This window comes from Salmo trutta, chromosome 24 (assembly GCF_901001165.1).
Source record: "Salmo trutta chromosome 24, fSalTru1.1, whole genome shotgun sequence".
NCBI lineage: Eukaryota > Metazoa > Chordata > Actinopteri > Salmoniformes > Salmonidae > Salmo > Salmo trutta.
Genome location: NC_042980.1, coordinates 32,462,323 through 32,482,237, shown reverse-complemented (window position 1 = coordinate 32,482,237; position 19,915 = coordinate 32,462,323). Strand labels below are relative to the sequence as shown.

Genomic DNA, 19,915 nt, shown 5'->3' with positions numbered 1-19,915 from the left:
CAACATTAATGTTATCTACTACTAGTAATGTTAGACAACAATAATGTTATCTACTATTAGTAGTGTTAGACAACAGTAATGTTATCTACTACTAGTAGTGTTAGACAACAATAATGTTATCTACTACTAGTAATGTTAGACAGCAGTAATAACAGCAATGTTATCTACTACCAGTAATGTTAGACAACAGTAATGTTATCTACTACTAGTAATGTCAGACAACAGTAATGTTATCTACTACTAGTAGTGTTAGACAACAGTAATGTTATCTACTACTAGTAATGTTAGACAACAGTAATAACAGTAATGTTATCTACTACTAGTAATGTTAGACAACAGTAATAACAGTAATGTTATCTAATACTAGTAATGTTAGACAACAGTAATGTTATCTACTACTAGTAGTGTTAGACAACAGTAATGTTATCTACTACTAGTAATGTTAGACAACAGTAATAACAGTAATGTTATCTACTACTAGTAATGTTAGACAACAGTAATAACAGTATTGTTATCTAATACTAGTAATGTTAGACAACAGTAATGTTATCTACTACTAGTAGTGTTAGACAACAGTAATGTTATCTACTACTAGTAATGTTAGACAGCAGTAATGTTATCTACTACTAGTAATGTTAGACAGCAGTAATGTTATCTAATACTAGTAGTGTTAGACAACAGTAATGTTATCTACTACTAGTAGTGTTAGACAATAGTAATGTTATCTAATACTAGTAATGTTAGACAACAGTAATGTTATCTACTACTAGTAATGTTAGACAACAATAATGTTATCTAATACTAGTAATGTTAGACAACAATAATGTTATCTAATACTAGTAGTGTTAGACAACAATAATGTTATCTACTACTAGTAATGTTAGACAGCAGTAATAACAGCAATGTTATCTACTACCAGTAATGTTAGACAACAGTAATGTTATCTACTACTAGTAATGTCAGACAACAGTAATGTTATCTACTACTAGTAGTGTTAGACAACAGTAATGTTATCTACTACTAGTAATGTTAGACAACAGTAATAACAGTAATGTTATCTACTACTAGTAATGTTAGACAACAGTAATAACAGTAATGTTATCTAATACTAGTAATGTTAGACAACAGTAATGTTATCTACTACTAGTAGTGTTAGACAACAGTAATGTTATCTACTACTAGTAATGTTAGACAACAGTAATAACAGTAATGTTATCTACTACTAGTAATGTTAGACAACAGTAATAACAGTATTGTTATCTAATACTAGTAATGTTAGACAACAGTAATGTTATCTACTACTAGTAGTGTTAGACAACAGTAATGTTATCTACTACTAGTAATGTTAGACAGCAGTAATGTTATCTACTACTAGTAATGTTAGACAGCAGTAATGTTATCTAATACTAGTAGTGTTAGACAACAGTAATGTTATCTACTACTAGTAATGTTAGATAACAGTAATAACAGTAATGTTATCTACTACTAGTAATGTTAGACAGCAGTAATGTTATCTAATACTAGTAGTGTTAGACAACAGTAATGTTATCTACTACTAGTAATGTTAGATAACAGTAATAACAGTAATGTTATCTACTACTAGTAATGTTAGACAACAGTAATGTTATCTACTACTAGTAATGTTAGATAACAGTAATAACAGTAATGTTATCTACTACTAGTAGTGTTAGACAACAGTAATGTTATCTACTACTAGTAATGTTAGACAACAGTAATGTTATCTATTACTAGTAATGTTAGACAACAGTAATAACAGTAATGTTATCTAATACTAGTAATGTTAGACAACAGTAATAACAGTAATGTTATCTACTACTAGTAATGTTAGACAACATTAATGTTATCTACTACTAGTAATGTTAGACAACAATAATGTTATCTACTATTAGTAGTGTTAGACAACAGTAATGTTATCTACTACTAGTAATGTTAGACAACAGTAATGTTATCTACTACTAGTAATGTTATCTACTACTAGTAGTGTTAGACAACAGTAATGTTATCTACTACTAGTAGTGTTAGACAACAGTAATGTTATCTACTACTAGTAATGTTAGACAACAGTAATAACAGTAATGTTATCTACTACTAGTAATGTTAGACAACAGTAATGTTGTCTACTACTAGTAATGTTAGACAACAGTAATGTTATCTACTACTAGTAGTGTTAGACAACAGTAATAACAGTAATGTTATCTACTACTAGTAATGTTAGACAATAGTAATGTTATCTACTACTAGTAGTGTTAGACAACAGTAATGTTATCTACTACTAGTAGTGTTAGACAACAGTAATAACAGTAATGTTATCTAATACTAGTAATGTTAGACAACAGTAATAACAGTAATGTTATCTACTACTAGTAGTGTTAGACAATAGTAATGTTATCTAATACTAGTAATGTTAGACAACAGTAATGTTATCTACTACTAGTAATGTTAGACAACAATAATGTTATCTAATACTAGTAATGTTAGACAACAATAATGTTATCTAATACTAGTAGTGTTAGACAACAATAATGTTATCTACTACTAGTAATGTTAGACAGCAGTAATAACAGCAATGTTATCTACTACCAGTAATGTTAGACAACAGTAATGTTATCTACTACTAGTAGTGTTAGACAACAGCAATAACAGTAATGTTATCTAATACTAGTAATGTTAGACAACAGTAATGTTATCTACTACTAGTAATGTTAGACAACAGTAATGTTATCTACTAGTAGTAGTGTTAGACAACAGTAATGTTATCTACTACTAGTAGTGTTAGACAACAGTAATGTTATCTACTACTAGTAATGTTAGACAACAATAATGTTATCTACTACTAGTAATGTTAGACAACAGTAATAACAGTAATGTTATCTAATACTAGTAATGTTAGATAACAGTATTAACAGTAATGTTATCTACTACTAGTAGTGTTAGACAACATTAATGTTATCTACTACTAGTAACAGTAATGTTATCTACTACTATTAATGTTTGACAACAGTTATAACAGTAATGTTATCTACTACTAGTAATGTTAGACAACAGTAATGTTATCTACTACTAGTAATGTTAGACAACAGTAATGCTATCTTCTACTAGTAATGTTAGACAACAGTAATGTTATCTACTACTAGTAATGTTAGATAACAGTAATGTTATCGAATACTAGTAATGTTAGACAACAGTAATGTTATCGAATACTAGTAATGTTAGACAACAGTAATGTTATCGAATACTAGTAATGTTAGATAACAGTAATGTTATCTACTACTAGTGCAACGGTCGTCGTACGTAATGGACCAAGGCGCAGCGGGTTGAGTGCTCATCTTAACTTTATTTGAACACTTAATTAACAAAACATAAAACGATTGCACGAACAGTGTTGCATGCTAACACACAGCAGTACAACAACACACAGCAGGCCAACAAAGAAATACACAACATAGAAAAACATAGAAATACAAAACAAGAACATTACCCAAAAACCACGGAACACATAAATTAAACACCCCTCTTACATAAATACATATCCCACTAAACCCCGAACCACATAAAACAAATATCCCCTGCCACGTCCTGACCAAACTACAATAACCAATAACCCCTTATACTGGTCAGGACATGACAGTACCCCCCCCCCCCAACGGTACAGACCCCGGATGCACCTCACACAAAAATAAACACAAAATAAACCCCCCCAAACTAAAGGGAGGGAAGGGAGGGTGGCTGCCGTCTCCGACGGTTCCCGTGCTACACCCCCCCTCCCAATCCTCCTACTGTGGAGGTGGCTCAGGCTCTGGCCTTAGTCCACCACCTAACCTGTCCGCCCCCGCTGAATACCTCTTGCTGAGGCACGTCGCTGTAGACCTCGGGCTGAAGCACTTCGCTGTAGACCTCAGGCAGAAGGACGATTCTGGGAGCTCTGGACTGTAGGGCGACTCTGGGAGCTCCGAACTGTAGGCCGTCTCACTCGGTTCCGGACTGTAGGCCGTCTCTCTCGGTCCCGGACTGTGGGCCGTCTCACTCGGTTCCGGACTGGAGGCCGTCTCACTCGGTTCCGGACTGTAGGTCGTCTCACTCGGTTCCGGACTGTAGGCCGTCTCACCCGGTTCCGGACTGTGGGCCGTCTCACTCGGCTCCGGACTGTAGGCCGTCTCACTCGGTTCCGGACTGTAGGCCGTCTCACTCGGTTCCGGACTGTGGGCCGTCTCACTCGGTTCCGGACTGTGGGCCGTCTCACTCGGTTCCGGACTGTGGGCCGTCTCTCTTGGTTCCGGACTGTGGGCCATCTCTAGACGGGGCACTGTCGTCGGACACTCTGGACGGGGCACTGTTTCCGGACACTCTGGACGGGGTACTGTTGCCGGAAGCTCTGGACGGGGTACTGTCGTCGGAAGCTCTGGACGGGGTACTGTCGTCGGAAGCTCTGGACGGGGTACTGTCGTCGGAAGCTCTGGACGGGGACTGCACACTGAAAGCCTGATGCGTGGGGGTGGTAGTGGGGGTACCAGACTGGAGACACACACCCCAAGGCAAGTGCGAGGGGCAGGAACAGGATGAGTTGGACTGGGCTGACGCACTGGAGGCCTGGTGCGTGGTGCTGGCTTTGGATGTGCCAGACTGGAAACACGCACCTCAGGGCTAATGCGAGGAGCAGGAACAGGACCTGTTTCCATGGCAGGGTCTTGTCCCCTGCCATTACCTCCTCCCATGTCCAAAATGTCCTCCACTCCCTTCTCTCCCTGGCCCAGGATCCTTCCTCTTCCTGGGCCCGCTGCTTGGTCTGTTGGTGGTGGGAAGTTCTGTAACGTTCGTCGTATGAAAAGGACCAAGGCGCAGCGGGTTGAGTGCTCATTTTAACTTTTAACCTGTTTGGGATAGGGGGCAGTATTTGCACAGCCGGATAAAAAACGTACCCAATTTAATCTGGTTACTACTCCTGCCCAGAAACTAGAATATGCATATAATTAGTAGATTTGGATAGAAAACACTCTAAAGTTTCTAAAACTGTTTGAATGGTGTCTGTGAGTATAACAGAACTCATATGGCAGGCCAAAACCTGAGTAGATTCTATACAGGAAGTGCCCTGTCTGACCATTTCTTGTCCTTCTAGGGCATCTCTATCAAAAATACAGCATGTCTGCTGTAACGTGACATTTTCTAAGGCGTTCATTGGCTCTAGGAAGGCGCCAGAAAGTGGAATGAGAGCTCTGCAGTCTCTGGGCAAAAAACAGCAGGGGTTTTTGTGAGTGGTCCTTCTGGGAACAATGACACTGAGGCGCGCGTGCACGAGACGACTCCATTTTTTTCTTTCAGTGTTTGAACGAATACAACGTCGCGCGGTTGGAATATTATCGCTATTTTACGAGAAAAATCGCATAAAAATGTATTTTAAACAGCGTTTGACATGCTTCGAAGTACGGTAATGGAATATTTTGAATTGTTTTGTCAATAGTGACTTGAACGCAAGAACAAAACGGAGCTATTTAGATATAACTATGGATTATTTGGAACCAAAACAACATTTGTTGTTGAAGTAGAAGTCCTGGGAGTGCATTCTGACGAAGAACAGCAAAGGTAATCCAATTTTTCTTATAGTAAATCTGAGTTTGGTGAGGGCCAAACTTGGTGGGTGTCAAAATAGCTAGCCATGATGGCCGGGCTATCTACTCAGAATATTTCAAAATGTGCTTTCACCGAAAAGCTATTTTAAAATCTGACACCGCGATTGCATAAAGGAGTTCTGTATCAATAATTCTTAAAATAATTGTTATGTGTTTTGTGAACGTTAATCGTGAGTAATTTAGTAAATTCACCGGAAGTTTTCAGTGGGTATGCTAGTTCTGAACAAAACATGCTAATGTGAAAAGCTGGTTTTTGATATAAATATGAACTTCATTGAACAAAACATGCATGTATTGTATAACAAAAGGTCCTAGGAGTGTCATCTGATGAAGATCATCAAAGGTTAGTGCTGCATTTAGCTGTGGTTTTGGTTTTTGTGACATATATGCTAGCTTGAAAAATGGGTGTGTGATTATTTCTGGCTGGGTACTCTCCTGACATAATCTAATGTTTTGCTTTCGCTGTAAAGCCTTTTTGAAATCTGACAATGTGGTTAGGTAAAGGAGAGTCTTATCTTTCAAAAGGTGTATAATAGTGATATGTTTGAGTAATTGAAATTTTAGCATTTTTAAGGTTTTTCGTATTTCGCGCCAGGCGCTACCATTGGATGGTGGTGAGGCGTTCCGCTTACGGAACGTCTGTCCATAAGAGGTTTTCATTTAGAACACTGAAAACACAAAACAAAAAACGCACAGTAATGCAGGCTACACACAGCAATGCACAAACAACTTCCCACAAAGGGACAGGTGAAAACAGGGCTACTTAAGTATGACTCTCAATCAGCAAAAACGATGTACAGCTGTTCCTGATTGAGAGCCATACCAGGCCAACAAAGAAATACACAACATAAAATAACATAGAAATACAAAACAAGAACATTACCCAAAAACCCCGGAACACATAAATCAAACATCTCTCTTACATAAATACATATCCCATTAAACCCCGAATCACATAAAACAAATACCCCCTGCCACGTCCTGACCAAACTACAATAACCAATAACCCCTTATACTGGTCAGGACGTGACAACTAGTAATGTTAGACAACAGTAATAACAGTAATGTTATCTACTACTAGTAGTGTTAGACAATAGTAATGTTATCGAATACAAGTAATGTTAGACAACAGTAATGTTATCTACTACTAGTAGTGTTAGACAACAGTAATGTTATCTACTACTAGTAATGTTAAACAACAGTAATGTTATCTACTACTAGTAGTGTTAGACAACAGTAATGTTATCTACTACTAGTAATGTTAGACAACAGTAATGTTATCTACTACTAGTAATGTTAGACAACAGTAATGTTATCTACTACTAGTAGTGTTAGACAATAGTAATGTTATCTAATACTAGTAATGTTAAACAACAGTAATGTTATCTACTACTAGTAGTGTTAGACAATAGTAATGTTATCGAATACTAGTAATGTTAGACAACAGTAATGTTATCTACTACTAGTAGTGTTAGACAATAGTAATGTTATCGAATACTAGTAATGTTAGACAACAGTAATGTTATCTACTACTAGTAATGTTAGACAACAGTAATGTTATCTACTACTAGTAGTGTTAGACAATAGTAATGTTATCTAATACTAGTAATGTTAAACAACAGTAATGTTATCTACTACTAGTAGTGTTAGACAATAGTAATGTTATCGAATACTAGTAATGTTAGACAACAGTAATGTTATCTACTACTAGTAGTGTTAGACAATAGTAATGTTATCTAATACTAGTAATGTTAGACAACAGTAATGTTATCTACTACTAGTAATGTTAGACAACAGTAATGTTATCTACTACTAGTAGTGTTAGACAATAGTAATGTTATCGAATACTAGTAATGTTAGACAACAGTAATGTTATCTACTACTAGTAGTGTTAGACAATAGTAATGTTATCTAATACTAGTAATGTTAGACAACAGTAATGTTATCTACTACTAGTAATGTTAGATAACAGTAATAACACAACGAATTCTTTGTCACCGGTGGTCTGATGACAAGAAGCAGGTAATCTCCACAGTGTTGTGCTGGGACCCCGCCACAACCATGATGACTGAGGAGTGTGTTACCGCTCAGAGTGTTACCACGGCAGCGTCACACTCCAAAAGTTCTACACACACATACACAGGATAGCACCTGTAGCCGTGTCTGTGTGAGAGTGAGCTGGGACCGTGTGTTTGAGAATGAATGTGTGAAGAAAGAGACAGGTCGGTGGGGAGCTGGGACCGTGTGTTTGAGAATGAATGTGTGGAGAAAGAGACAGGTCGGTGGGGAGCTGGGACCGTGTGTTTGAGAATGAATGTGTGGAGAAAGAGACAGGTCGGTGGGGAGCTGGGACTGTGTGTGGGTGTCAGCTTTTTGAATTTAATGCACTTGTTGTCGCCCTGGACAAGAACATCTGCTAAATAATTAAATGGAATGCTGAATTTTAACTCATGCAAAGTTTGAAAGTGTAATATCACATGTCAGACCAGAGAGGCATCTGTTCATGTGCTAAATTAACAACCTAACCACAGGTCTCACCCCCTACCTACAGGTCTCACATCTACCCACAGGTCTCACCCCCTACCAACAGGTCTCACAACCTACCCACAGGTCTCAAATCTAACCACAGGTCTCACCCTTACCCACAGGACTCACATTATACCCACAGGTCTCACCCCCTACCAACAGGACTCACCACCTACCCACAGGACTCACATTATACCCACAGGTCACACAACCTACCCACAGGTCACATACCCAACCCACAAGTCTCACACCCTACCTACAGGTCTCACCTCCTACCCACATCCTACCCACAGGTGAGACTTTGTTTTTATCACAAGAGGCAGTTTACTACTCATCACTGCACTCTTTACCAAAAGTTTGGTTGAACCTCTTTAAAGACACGTAGATCACATCATTACGCTCTTTTTGTTTACAAAGCCCTGCTCCAAAAGCTTCCGACTTGCCTAACATCACTGTTAAGATTTAAAATGACAAATGATCAAACTCGTTCACAGGGTTCGTTAACTTTGGAGATTCCTTTGGTGTCTACAGAGTTAGATAAATCGGTCTTTAATTTCCTTGCACTCTATGTTTGGAATAATCTCCAAAAGACATTTCGATTGGATGGTTTGAAGTCCGTACGCGCTTAGAAAAAAAGAGTTCTTTGGCTGACCCCATAGGAGAACCCTATATGGTTCCAGGTAGAACCCTTTCCACAGAGGCTCTTCATGGAACTCAAAATAGTTCTACCTCGAACCAAAAGGGTTTTACCTGGAACTAAAAAGGGATCTTCAAAGGGTTCTCCTATGGGGACAGCTGAAGAACCCCTTTAGGTTCTAGATAGCACCTTTTTCCCCCTAAGAGTGTAGGGCAAATCAAACAGCTGACATAGGATTTTTAGAATAAAGAATGTGTTTGTTTTAATGGAGTGTGCTTTGCATCTTAATGTGTATTTAACGTGTATATTGTCTATATTTATGTGTATCTATTCTTGCCTGTTGTATGTGCTTGTTTCTGTATTGTGCAGGGCTAATTTGTAAAAGAGACTTTAGTCTCAATATGACTTCCCTGTTGAAATAAAGGTAAACATTACACCCTACCCACAGGTCTCACACCCTCATTCACCCAATGATATCCTCTCTGTCATTCACAGAGGATTATTATGGATTCATAACTACCTTGAAACTATGCACTTCTCTTTCTCTTCTGTGTCTGTCTGTCTCTGTCTCTCTCAAACACACACACACACACACACACACACACACACACACACACACACACACACACACACACACACACACACACACACACACACACACACACACACACACACACACACACACACACACACACACACACACACACACACACATATACTTTTGTATCTCTCTGCACTGCAGAGCATGCAGTTTCTTTGTCTTGCAGGTGTGGTATAGAGATCTATACACCCATGAGAACTCAGCCTGTTGAGTGCACTGGAGGGCCAGGATGTGGTGTGAGTCTGAGAGACAGGCTGAGCCACAGCGGCCAGTTTATTGAACATTCAGTTAGAACAAGAGGACCCCAGGAACAACCATTCAGTACAAACCACATAGCTACAAAATACACAGACCATAAGATATGTACTAATTACATTACCCATAGGAACACATCAGATGAACAAGCACTATATGTTTCAACATATCAAAGATATTTATTCCTCTCCATCTCATCTGAAAAATATCTGCAAATATAGCTCCCTAATTATGATGCTATAGATGTCAAATGTCATGATAGCAACTTCTGAAGCAGTACTAGTAAAGTCAGGTTGGTGTTACTTTATGAGTAAAGAATATAGATCTGACAGATTCCACTTTTGTGACTACAGGGGTTGTTGTGGTTAAGAAGAATTTGCGAATGTTTGCACACAAACACACACACATGCCAAATTCCTGTGGTTTTGTGGTCCTGTCCACCTGGGCATTGGTATGGGCTGAGTCTGAGCATCATCTGGTGCTTGCTGTGGAGACCTGGGTCAAACTTGAGGTCCGGAGTTTGGTGTGGCCTGAGACGCAGCTCTGTTATGGGGCCGGGGTCAGCTTTGGGCCCTTTGTTGGTGGTGGACGTATGCTTAGCGTGTGGGATGGGTGAGGGGTGCCAGTCTCATCTCCTCCTCCTCTACAGGGAGACATGAGAGAAGAGAATACATCTGGGTAAATCAGGGGCTAGGATCCATAGGTAATGGAGTTAAATGTTGGTACAGTGTGTGGCTTGGGTTTTATCATAATGTAGATAACGTGTGTTTTTGTGTTCAGTACCTTCTAGGCGTCTCTTGTGCTGCCTGCGGCTCCTGCAGACACACACCAAGGTGATGATGATGAGGGTGAGGAGCAGACCACCTCCGCCAGCCAGAATCAACACCATCAGCCATAGCTCCATCCCAAACAAGAGCACTGCAGAGGAATCATCATCTGCGGAAGAATCATCATCCATCGTCATCATTATAATCATCCTCATCACCATCATCCTCATCACCATCATCATCACTTGTCACGACTTCCGCCGAAGTCGGTCCCTCTCCTTGTTCGGGCGGCGTTCGGCGGTCGATGTCGCCGGCTTTCTAGACACTTTTTATTTTCCATTTGTTTTGTCTTAGTCGTACACACCTGGTTTCACTCACCCAATTACCTGTTTATTATTTAACCCTCTGTTCCCCATGTTTGTTTGTGAGTGATTGTTTGTTGTATTGTGGTCCGTATTGTGGGCTTGGTAATTCTCTTGTATTTTGATGACTTTGAGTAAAGTTGCTTTCATTTATTCATCTCTGCTGTCCTACGCCTGACTCCTCTGCACCAGCTACACATAGATACTTACATCACCAGGTATGTTCCTTAAACGTAGTATGTTCTACACACCTGTACATTCAGGGTAAACATCATCACTCTTCTCCTCGCTGGCTTTAATACTCGCTGTACACGCATAACTGTCTTCAGGTTTGAGCGTTGCCTTGGTTATGGTCAGAGTAGCGTCTGTCTGTCCTGGCAGTGTGTTACTGTTACGGCTCCACGTCACGTTCACATTCACAGGGTTTTCCACATCACACCTCAGAGTGACAGATGCGTCAGTACAGGTGTGTGTCAGACGTGGTTTAGACACAGCCACTGGGAACACAAAACACACACACATTGTAAAGAGCACATACAGTATCTGCCCTAACACTGGCTGTGAGTGTGTGAGTGTGTCCGTGTGTGTGTGTTTCACACACACACACACACTTGTGTAAACAGGTTACTTAAATGTAGTACAGTTGAAGTCGGAAGTTTACATACACTTAGGTTGGAGTCATTAAAACTCGTTTTTCAACCACTCCACAAATTTCCTGTTAACAAACTGTAATTTTGGCAAGTCGGTTAGGACATTTACTTTGTGCATGACACAAGTCATTTTTACAACAATTGTTTACAGTGTAACGACTGTCGTAGAGAGGGGACCAAAGCGCAGCGTATTGAGTGCTCATGATGAAATGTATTTTAATACAGAACACTAAAGAAAATAACAAACAGAAAACGATCAGCTCACAGTTCTGTCAGGTACATAGACTAAACAGAATACAACTACCCACAAACACAGGTGGGAAAAAAAACCTACTTAAGTATGATCTCCAATTAGAGACAACGAGGACCAGCTGCCTCTAATTGGAGATCATCCCAAAAAACAACAACATAGAAATAGAAAACTAGAACTAAACATAGATATAGAAAACCTAGAAAAAACACAAAACACCCCCTGTCACGCCCTGACCTACTCTACCATAGAAAATAACCTCTTACTATGGTCAGGACGTGACATACAGATTATTTCACTTATAATTCACAGTATTACAATTCCAGTGAGTCAGAAGTTTACATACACTAAGTTGACTGTGCCTTTAAACAGCTTTGAAAATTCCAGAAAATTATGTCATGGCTTTAGAAGCTTCTGACAACATTTGAGTCAATCGTAGGTGTACCTGTGGATGTATTTCAAGGCCTACCTTCAAACTCAGTGCCTCTTTGCTTGACATCATGGGAAAATCTAAAGAAATCAGCCAAGACCTCAGAAAAATAATTGTAGACCTCTACAAGTCTGGTTCATCCTTGGGAGCAATTCCAAACACCTGAAGGTACCACGTTCATCTGTGCAAACAATAGTACGCAAGTATAAACATCATGGGACCAAGCAGCCATCATACCAATCAGGAAGGAGACATGTTCTGTCTCCTAGAGATTAACGTACTTTGGTGCAAAATGTGCAAATCAATCCCAGAACAACAGCAAAATACCTTGTGAAGATGCTGGAGGAAACATGTACAAAAGTATCTATATCCACAGTAAACGAGTCCTATATCGACATAACCTGAAAGGCCACTCAGCAAGGAAGAAGCCACTGCTCCAAAACTGCCATAAAAAAGCCAGACTACGGTTTGCAACAGCACATAGGGACAAAGATCGTACTTTTTGGAGAAATGTCCTCTGGTCTGATGAAACAAAACTGTTTGGTCATAATGACAATCGTTATGTTTGGAGGAAAAGGGGGAGGCTTGCAAGCCGAAGAACACCATCCCAACCGTGAAGCACGGGGCTGGCAGCATCATGTTGTGGGGGTGCTTTGCTGCAGGAGGTACTTCACAAAATAGATGTTATCATGAGTCAAGAAAATCCATGGATATATTGAAGCAACATCTCAAGACATCAGTCAAGAAGTTAAAGCTTGGTCGAAAATGGGTCTTCCAAAGGGACAATGACCCCAAGCATACTTCCAAAGTTGTGGCAAAATGGCTTAAGGACAACAAAGTCAAGGTATTGGAGTGGCCATCACAAAGCCCTGACCTCAATCCTATAGAAAATTTGTGGGCAGAACTGAAAAAGCCTGTGCGAGCAAGGAGGCCTACAAACCTGACTCAGTTACACCAGCTTTGTCAGGAGGAATGGGCCAAAATTCCCCCAACTTATTGTGGGAAGCTTGTGGAAGGCTACCCAAACCGTTTGACTCAAGTAAAACAATTTAAAGGCAATGCTACCAAATACTAATTGAGTGTATGTAAACTTCTGACCCACTGGGAATGTGATGAAATAAATAAAAGCTGAAATAAATCATTCTCTCTACTATTATTCTGACATTTCACATTCTTAAAATAAAGTGGTGATCCTAACTGACCTAAGACAGGGAATTTTTACTAGGATTAAATGTCAGGAATTGTGAAAAACTGAGTTTAAATGTATATGGCTTAGGTGTATGTAAACTTCCGACTGTATGTTCTACACACCTGTGCATTCAGGGTAAACATCATCACTCTTCTCCTCGCTGGCTTTAATACTCGCTGTACACGCATAACTGTCTTCAGGTTTGAGCGTTGCCTTGGTTATGGTCAGAGTAGCGTCTGTCTGTCCTGGCAGTGTGTTTCCGTTATGTTGCCACACTATGATCACAACCCCAGGGTTCACCACGTCACACCTCAGCGTGACAGATGTTCCATCACAGGTGTGTGTCAGACGGGGTTTAGACACATGTGCTGAGAACACAAAACACACACACAAGACCACATATTTTCCCTAACACTGAGTGATGGGGTGTGCACATTGTATGTCTGTTTTCTGTATTGTTTGTGTGTTCTGTACTTACCGAGCAGACACAGGCGAGTTACGGTAGACTTCATGTGATTTCCCAGGCTGTCGTAGATGGTAGCCTGATACGTCCCAGCGTTATCCAGCTGTAGGTTCTCCAGCAACAGAGAACCATTCTTTGTGGTCTGGTATTTGTTTGCAGCATCCTTCTTGCTGTCGTAAACTATCGTAGAGTCATGGGTCCACCGTAAGTGGAATGACTGTTCAAACAACTCCAGGCCCGGATAATCATGGTCAATCACCTTGGTCGTCCCGACAGCAGCGTACACACAGTCCTCGTCAGCACCTAAACATATAGTGAAATGTACATTTACAGCCCCATCAGCTACCGCTGGAGATTACTGTTAGTGTCAAATAATCATTAAGCACAACAGGATATGTTGTACTTAAATAACTCAATTAATTACAATTTACAAAAAATACTATAGGCCTACATTCTAATTAATAGAAACAATTGAAAAATATGCACATCCAACTAATCAGGTGTAGGAGAGAAATGTATCAAAGAAAAAAGAAATGTCCGCAACTCTGGTATGCTCCCATGGGGATTTAATCAGACACACAAGGACAACGTTTCAATCCGAGTTGGATCTTCGTCAGGTCGTACATACTAAACAATACATTAGTATGAAGGTTATTAAAACATATTTATTACAGCCAGAATATATGATATGGTGAAATGAACTTGAGCTCGTTTGCATTGATGATGATTGAGAGGGGTGTTGGTAAGACTAATCTTACAAATCACCCTCACATCTCTTCTATCTAGGTCAGGTGTAGGAGGAGGGATCAACAACAAAAACTGTAATTTCAATGGAATCAAGTTTATGACATCAAATCAATTAAATGGTTATTTCATATATTTTGTTGACAATTTCTTATGGATGCAGGCTAACTGAAAACTGTGAAAAAAACGTTGGTTCTGGTTTGCTCTATAGTGTTTAATGGATCACTGTGAGTGAAAATAAGACCAGTCGTGTGATGTTTTTTTCAAAAGTTTTAGAAGGCAAATTAATGATTTATTTGATTTTGATATGAATATTGTGCAGCAATATTAGTTTTACCCAACACATCACCCAGACTAACAGCTAAACCATAAAAACAGACAGAATTAGATACATTTTATCTTTAAATTTGAGATTAAACTAAAATCAGGTTAAGTTCGTACTCACCTGCAAACCCCAGAGAGAGGAGGATAAGAGATATCAGCAGCACCAAGGCCATTCTGAAGGAAGGATTACACCTGCTACAGACTGGGTCTGTGTGTGTTAGCACTCTGTTCATTATTGTTCAGAGCAAGGGGACATCCTGTGTGTGTGTGTGTGTGTGTGTGTGTGTGTGTGTGTGTGTGTGTGTGTGTGTGTGTGTGTGTGTGTGTGTGTGTGTGTGTGTGTAAGAACCCTTTTTGGTTCCAGGTAGAACCCTTGTGAGTTCCATGAAGAGCCCTTTCACAGAGGGTCCTACATGGAACCCAAAAGAGTTCTACCTGGAACCAAAAAGGGTTCTCCTATGGGGACAGCCAAAGATCCCTTTTGGAAGCCTTTTTTTCTAAGGGATGGATGACATTTACATAATAGGTACCTGGAGGGAAATGGGGAGGGTCATGCTTTTTCAATTTCAGTCAAGGGAATAGTTTACTATTTTTTAAAAATCTAATTCAGGGGAGGGTCATGTAATTTGTTATTGACGACATTTCTATTTTTCTCAGTGTTTTAGAATTACACTGAACAAAAATATATAAACGCAACATGCAACAATTTCAAAGATTTTACTGAGTTACATTTCATATGAGCCCTTAACGACGAAAAAACGTATATGTGACATTTAAAAAAAACATAATTATTTGATATCCTCCCTGTTAAATTAAGTGGTTTCGTGAGACTTCCGTAAAAAAAACTTAATGTAAATTACACAACTAAGAATGGATGAACAAGCACTTTCGTTTTCTGCTGCCGATGAAAATCGGCGAAATGTCGGAGAAAAAAGAAAAACCAAACTAAAGGGATGGAAGGACAGTCAACGAAAGACAAAGGGCTGCGGGGAAACCCTATATTAATCGCAAGGGACAAGAAAAAACGGAGAAAACATGTCCAAAAAAGGTATGTGGAAGAACCATATATCAACCAAGCTAAGGATGTTATGTTGTGTTGGCTTGCTTGTGTAACTAGCCAGAGCGAAACATATCAGCTAATAGGCTATACATTAAGAAAGTGGTTGCTAGATTATTCAGGAGAAAAGTATAATTTACATCTATCTATCCACCTGGCTATCAGTAACGTTGCACTGTTACCTGCATTAGGGAAGAGTGTGTGCCTATACTGTTACCTGCATTAGGGAAGAGTGTGTGCCTATACTGTTACCTGCATTAGGGAAGAGTGTGTGTCTATACTGTTACCTGCATTAGGGAAGAGTGTGTGCCTATACTGTTACCTGCATTAGGGAAGAGTGTGTGCCTATACTGTTACCTGCATTAGGGAAGAGTGTGTGTCTATACTGTTACCTGCATTAGGGAAGAGTGTGTGCCTATACTGTTACCTGCATTAGGGAAGAGTGTGTGCCTATACTGTTACCTGCATTAGGGAAGAGTGTGTGCCTATACTGTTACCTGCATTAGGGAAGAGTGTGTGTCTATACTGTTACCTGCATTAGGGAAGAGTGTGTGCCTATACTGTTACCTGCATTAGGGAAGAGTGTGTGCCTATACTGTTACCTGCATTAGGGAAGAGTGTGTGTCTATACTGTTACCTGCATTAGGGAAGAGTGTGTGCCTATACTGTTACCTGCATTAGGGAAGAGTGTGTGCCTATACTGTTACCTGCATTAGGGAAGAGTGTGTGCCTAAACTGTTACCTGCATTAGGGAAGAGTGTGTGCCTATACTGTTACCTGCATTAGGGAAGAGTGTGTGTCTATACTGTTACCTGCATTAGGGAAGAGTGTGTGCCTATACTGTTACCTGCATTAGGGAAGAGTGTGTGCCTAAACTGTTACCTGCATTAGGGAAGAGTGTGTGCCTATACTGTTACCTGCATTAGGGAAGAGTGTGTGTCTATACGGCCAGAGGAGATGTGGCCCATAGCCGTGGTATATATAGGCTATTGGCTATATGCCACAAATACCAAGGTGCCTTATTGCTATTATAAACCGGTTACCAACCAAATTAGATCAGTAAAAATACATGTTTTGTCATACCTCTGGTACACGACCTGATATACACTATATAAACAAAAGAATGTGGACACCCCATCAAATTAGTGGATTCGGCTATTTCAGCCACACCCGTTGCTGACAGGTGTATCAAATCAAGCACACGGCTATGCAATCTCCATAGACAAACATTGGCAGTAGAATGGCTTTACTGAAGAGCTCAGTGAGTTTCAATGTTGCACCATCCAGGGGCGAAAATCTGATATCAACTTTGGAGGGGACAATTACATGAAATTTTCTCAAGAGCAATTCCTGAGGGGGACACCAAAAGTAGTGCTGTAACACATAGCCTACATTGTAATATAGTAAATGTATATTGAGGAACCAAAGAAATAATGTGTTTGCCGTACTCCTAACTACCGGTACCCAAAACTACACAACTAATCACAACAGCAATACCATTACCTTTAACAAATCTTAGTTCAGTCACCAGTTTAAGTTGAGAGTGGGGGTATCCATGGCATTTTCCAATTATGTTCCTATTTTACAAGTAAAAAAATTTGAGAACCTTTCATAATGTTGCCAAACAAAGACTCAACAAACTTACCTGAGACTCCCTGTCTCTGCCAGTCTGTCCCTGCATATCTGTCCCCAACTCTGCTGTCTGTGTGCCATCTGTTGCCTGCTCTGCCTAATGACATCATTGTGAAACATTTCCATTAGAATTTCATTTATTTTTATCAACTAGTCTTTGAGATATTAGGCTACTAGGGTTCTTACTTTGCATTTTGGTGTACTGAAAAATACTCTGATGTCCGTCTTTTATTTTTCTGCCATTTTTCTACCTGGCTGGCTGGCTACACACACACACAGTGTGTAGGTTATTTACAGTAGGAGATGGGCTTCTATCATCTTATCTTTTATCATTCTAATTGGGCTTCGATCTAAAAGGTAGCTAGCAAATGTGAAACGGATTAAAATGACAAGAGTTGACAGCTGTATGAGTTCACCATTTACACAACATATGCTGCAACCTTTTGTAATTTTAATAGTTTGTTTCATATTGGCTGGCTTCCAACAATAGCTGAATTTGCAAAGCTAGCGAGCACCAATTCCGTTTCAGTGGTGTTTGCTATAATCTTTGCAACCCGGGTTAAATAAAGGTGAAATAAAATAAATAAATAAAAGTTCCCTTGCGACAATTTAGCTTTTGTAACGAGACCATTAAATATATTTAAGACAATGGTAGAAGAGAGTGTAGTTCTGTTCAGTTTGGACTTCAGTTTATACCTAACCTTATCACAGGGACTTTGAAGCACTAATTTACATCATCTGCATGCTGATCTTGGAATAAATTGACGATAGCAAAGATTCCATCTTTGACGAGGCCACATAAATGGAATAGGTACTAGCTAGCTTAATAGTTAATATTTGCGCGCTAGCTCTGCATATTCAGCTAGTGTGTGTACGCGATTGACTGGATTAACCTCACGTCAGTTACGTTCATTGAGTGCCTTTCAGACAGTAGACACCACCCCTGTTACCTTGCCAACTAAGGAACTGGCAGTGGATCAAACCATTGTGAGGCAAAGGGTGGGGGGGTCGCAATCTTTTGAAACTTAAAAACGTGCTATTAAGTGTCTATAATCAGCACAATTGCTTTCATTGCGTATTATTAATATTATTTAAATTACATAGTTATGTTTCAGTGATATATTGGGGGGGACAAATCATATTTTTCCCAGGATGGGGGGGTCGTGTCCCCCCCGTCCCCCCCGGGATTTCCGCCCCTGGCACCATCATAGGATGCCACCTTTCCAACAAGTCAGTTGGTCAAATTTCTTCCCTGCTAGCGCTGCCCCGGCCAACTGTAAGTGCTGTTATTGTGAAGTGGAAACATCTAGGAGCAACAACGGCTCAGCCACGAAGTGGTAGGCCACACAAGCTCACAGAACTGGACCGCCGAGTGCTGAAGCACGGAGCATGTAAAAATCGTCTGTCCTCGGTTGCAACAGTCACTACCAAATTCCAAACTGCCTCTGGAAGCAAAGTCAGCACAAGAACTGTTAGTTGGGAACTTCATGAAATGGGTTCCATGGCCGAGTAGCCGCACACAAGCCTAAGATCACCATGCGCAATGCCAAGCATCGTCTGGAGTGGTGTTAATCTTGCCTCCATTGGACTCTGGAGCAGTGGAAAGGCCTTCTCTGGAGTGATGAATCACTCTTAACCATCTGACAGTCCGACAGACCAATCTGGTTTTGGCGGATGCCAGGAAAAAGCTACCTGCTATTAATGCATAGTGCCAACTGTAAAGTTTGGTGGATGAGGAATAATGGTCTGGGGCTGTTTTTTATGGTTTGGGCTAGGCCCCTTAGTTCCAGTGAAGGGAAATCTTAATGCTTCAGCATACAATGACATTCTATAAAATTCTGTGTTTCCATCTTTGTGGCAACAGTTTGGGGAAGGCCCTTTCCTGTTTCAGCATGACAATGCCCCCATGCACAAAGTGTGGTCCATACAGAAATGGTTTGTCGAGATCGTTGTGGAAGAACTTAACTGGCCTGCACAGAGCCCTGATCTCAACTCCATCGAATACATTTGTAATGAATTGGAAACCGACTGCGAGCCAGGCCTAATCGCCCAACATCAATGCTGACCTCACTAATGCTTGTGGCTGATTGGTAGCAGGTCCCCGCAGCAATGTTCCAACATCTAGTGGAAAGCCTTCCCAGAAGAGGGGAGGCTGTTATAGCAGCAAAAGGGGACCAACTCCATATTAATGCCTATGATTTTGGAATGAGATGTTTGACGAGCAGGTGTCCACATACTTTTGGCCATGTAGTGTACCATAACATTCAGCCAATCAGCATTCAGGGCTCGAAACCACCTAGTTTATAAGTGCAAGTAAATACTGTTTGCGCATGTGCATAACTATAGATAAATCCTAAGGGAGAGTTTGGACAGAGGATCTCAA

General features: G+C 40.1%; 1 protein-coding gene across 1 annotated transcript; it reads right to left on the bottom strand.

The window, feature by feature from the left end:
- Positions 1 to 9,650: 9,650 nt before the first annotated feature.
- Positions 9,651 to 15,094, bottom strand: LOC115161127 (neural cell adhesion molecule 1-like). Its single transcript, XM_029711883.1, has 6 exons — positions 14,965 to 15,094; positions 13,791 to 14,078; positions 13,435 to 13,680; positions 11,045 to 11,290; positions 10,448 to 10,600; positions 9,651 to 10,307 (listed from the first exon to the last, which is right to left on the bottom strand). The coding sequence occupies exons 1-6, from the start codon at positions 15,074 to 15,076 to the stop codon at positions 10,261 to 10,263; spliced, it is 1,092 nt and encodes a 363-aa protein (XP_029567743.1). The 5' UTR covers positions 15,077 to 15,094; the 3' UTR covers positions 9,651 to 10,260.
- Between the last annotated feature and the right edge of the window lie 4,821 nt (positions 15,095 to 19,915).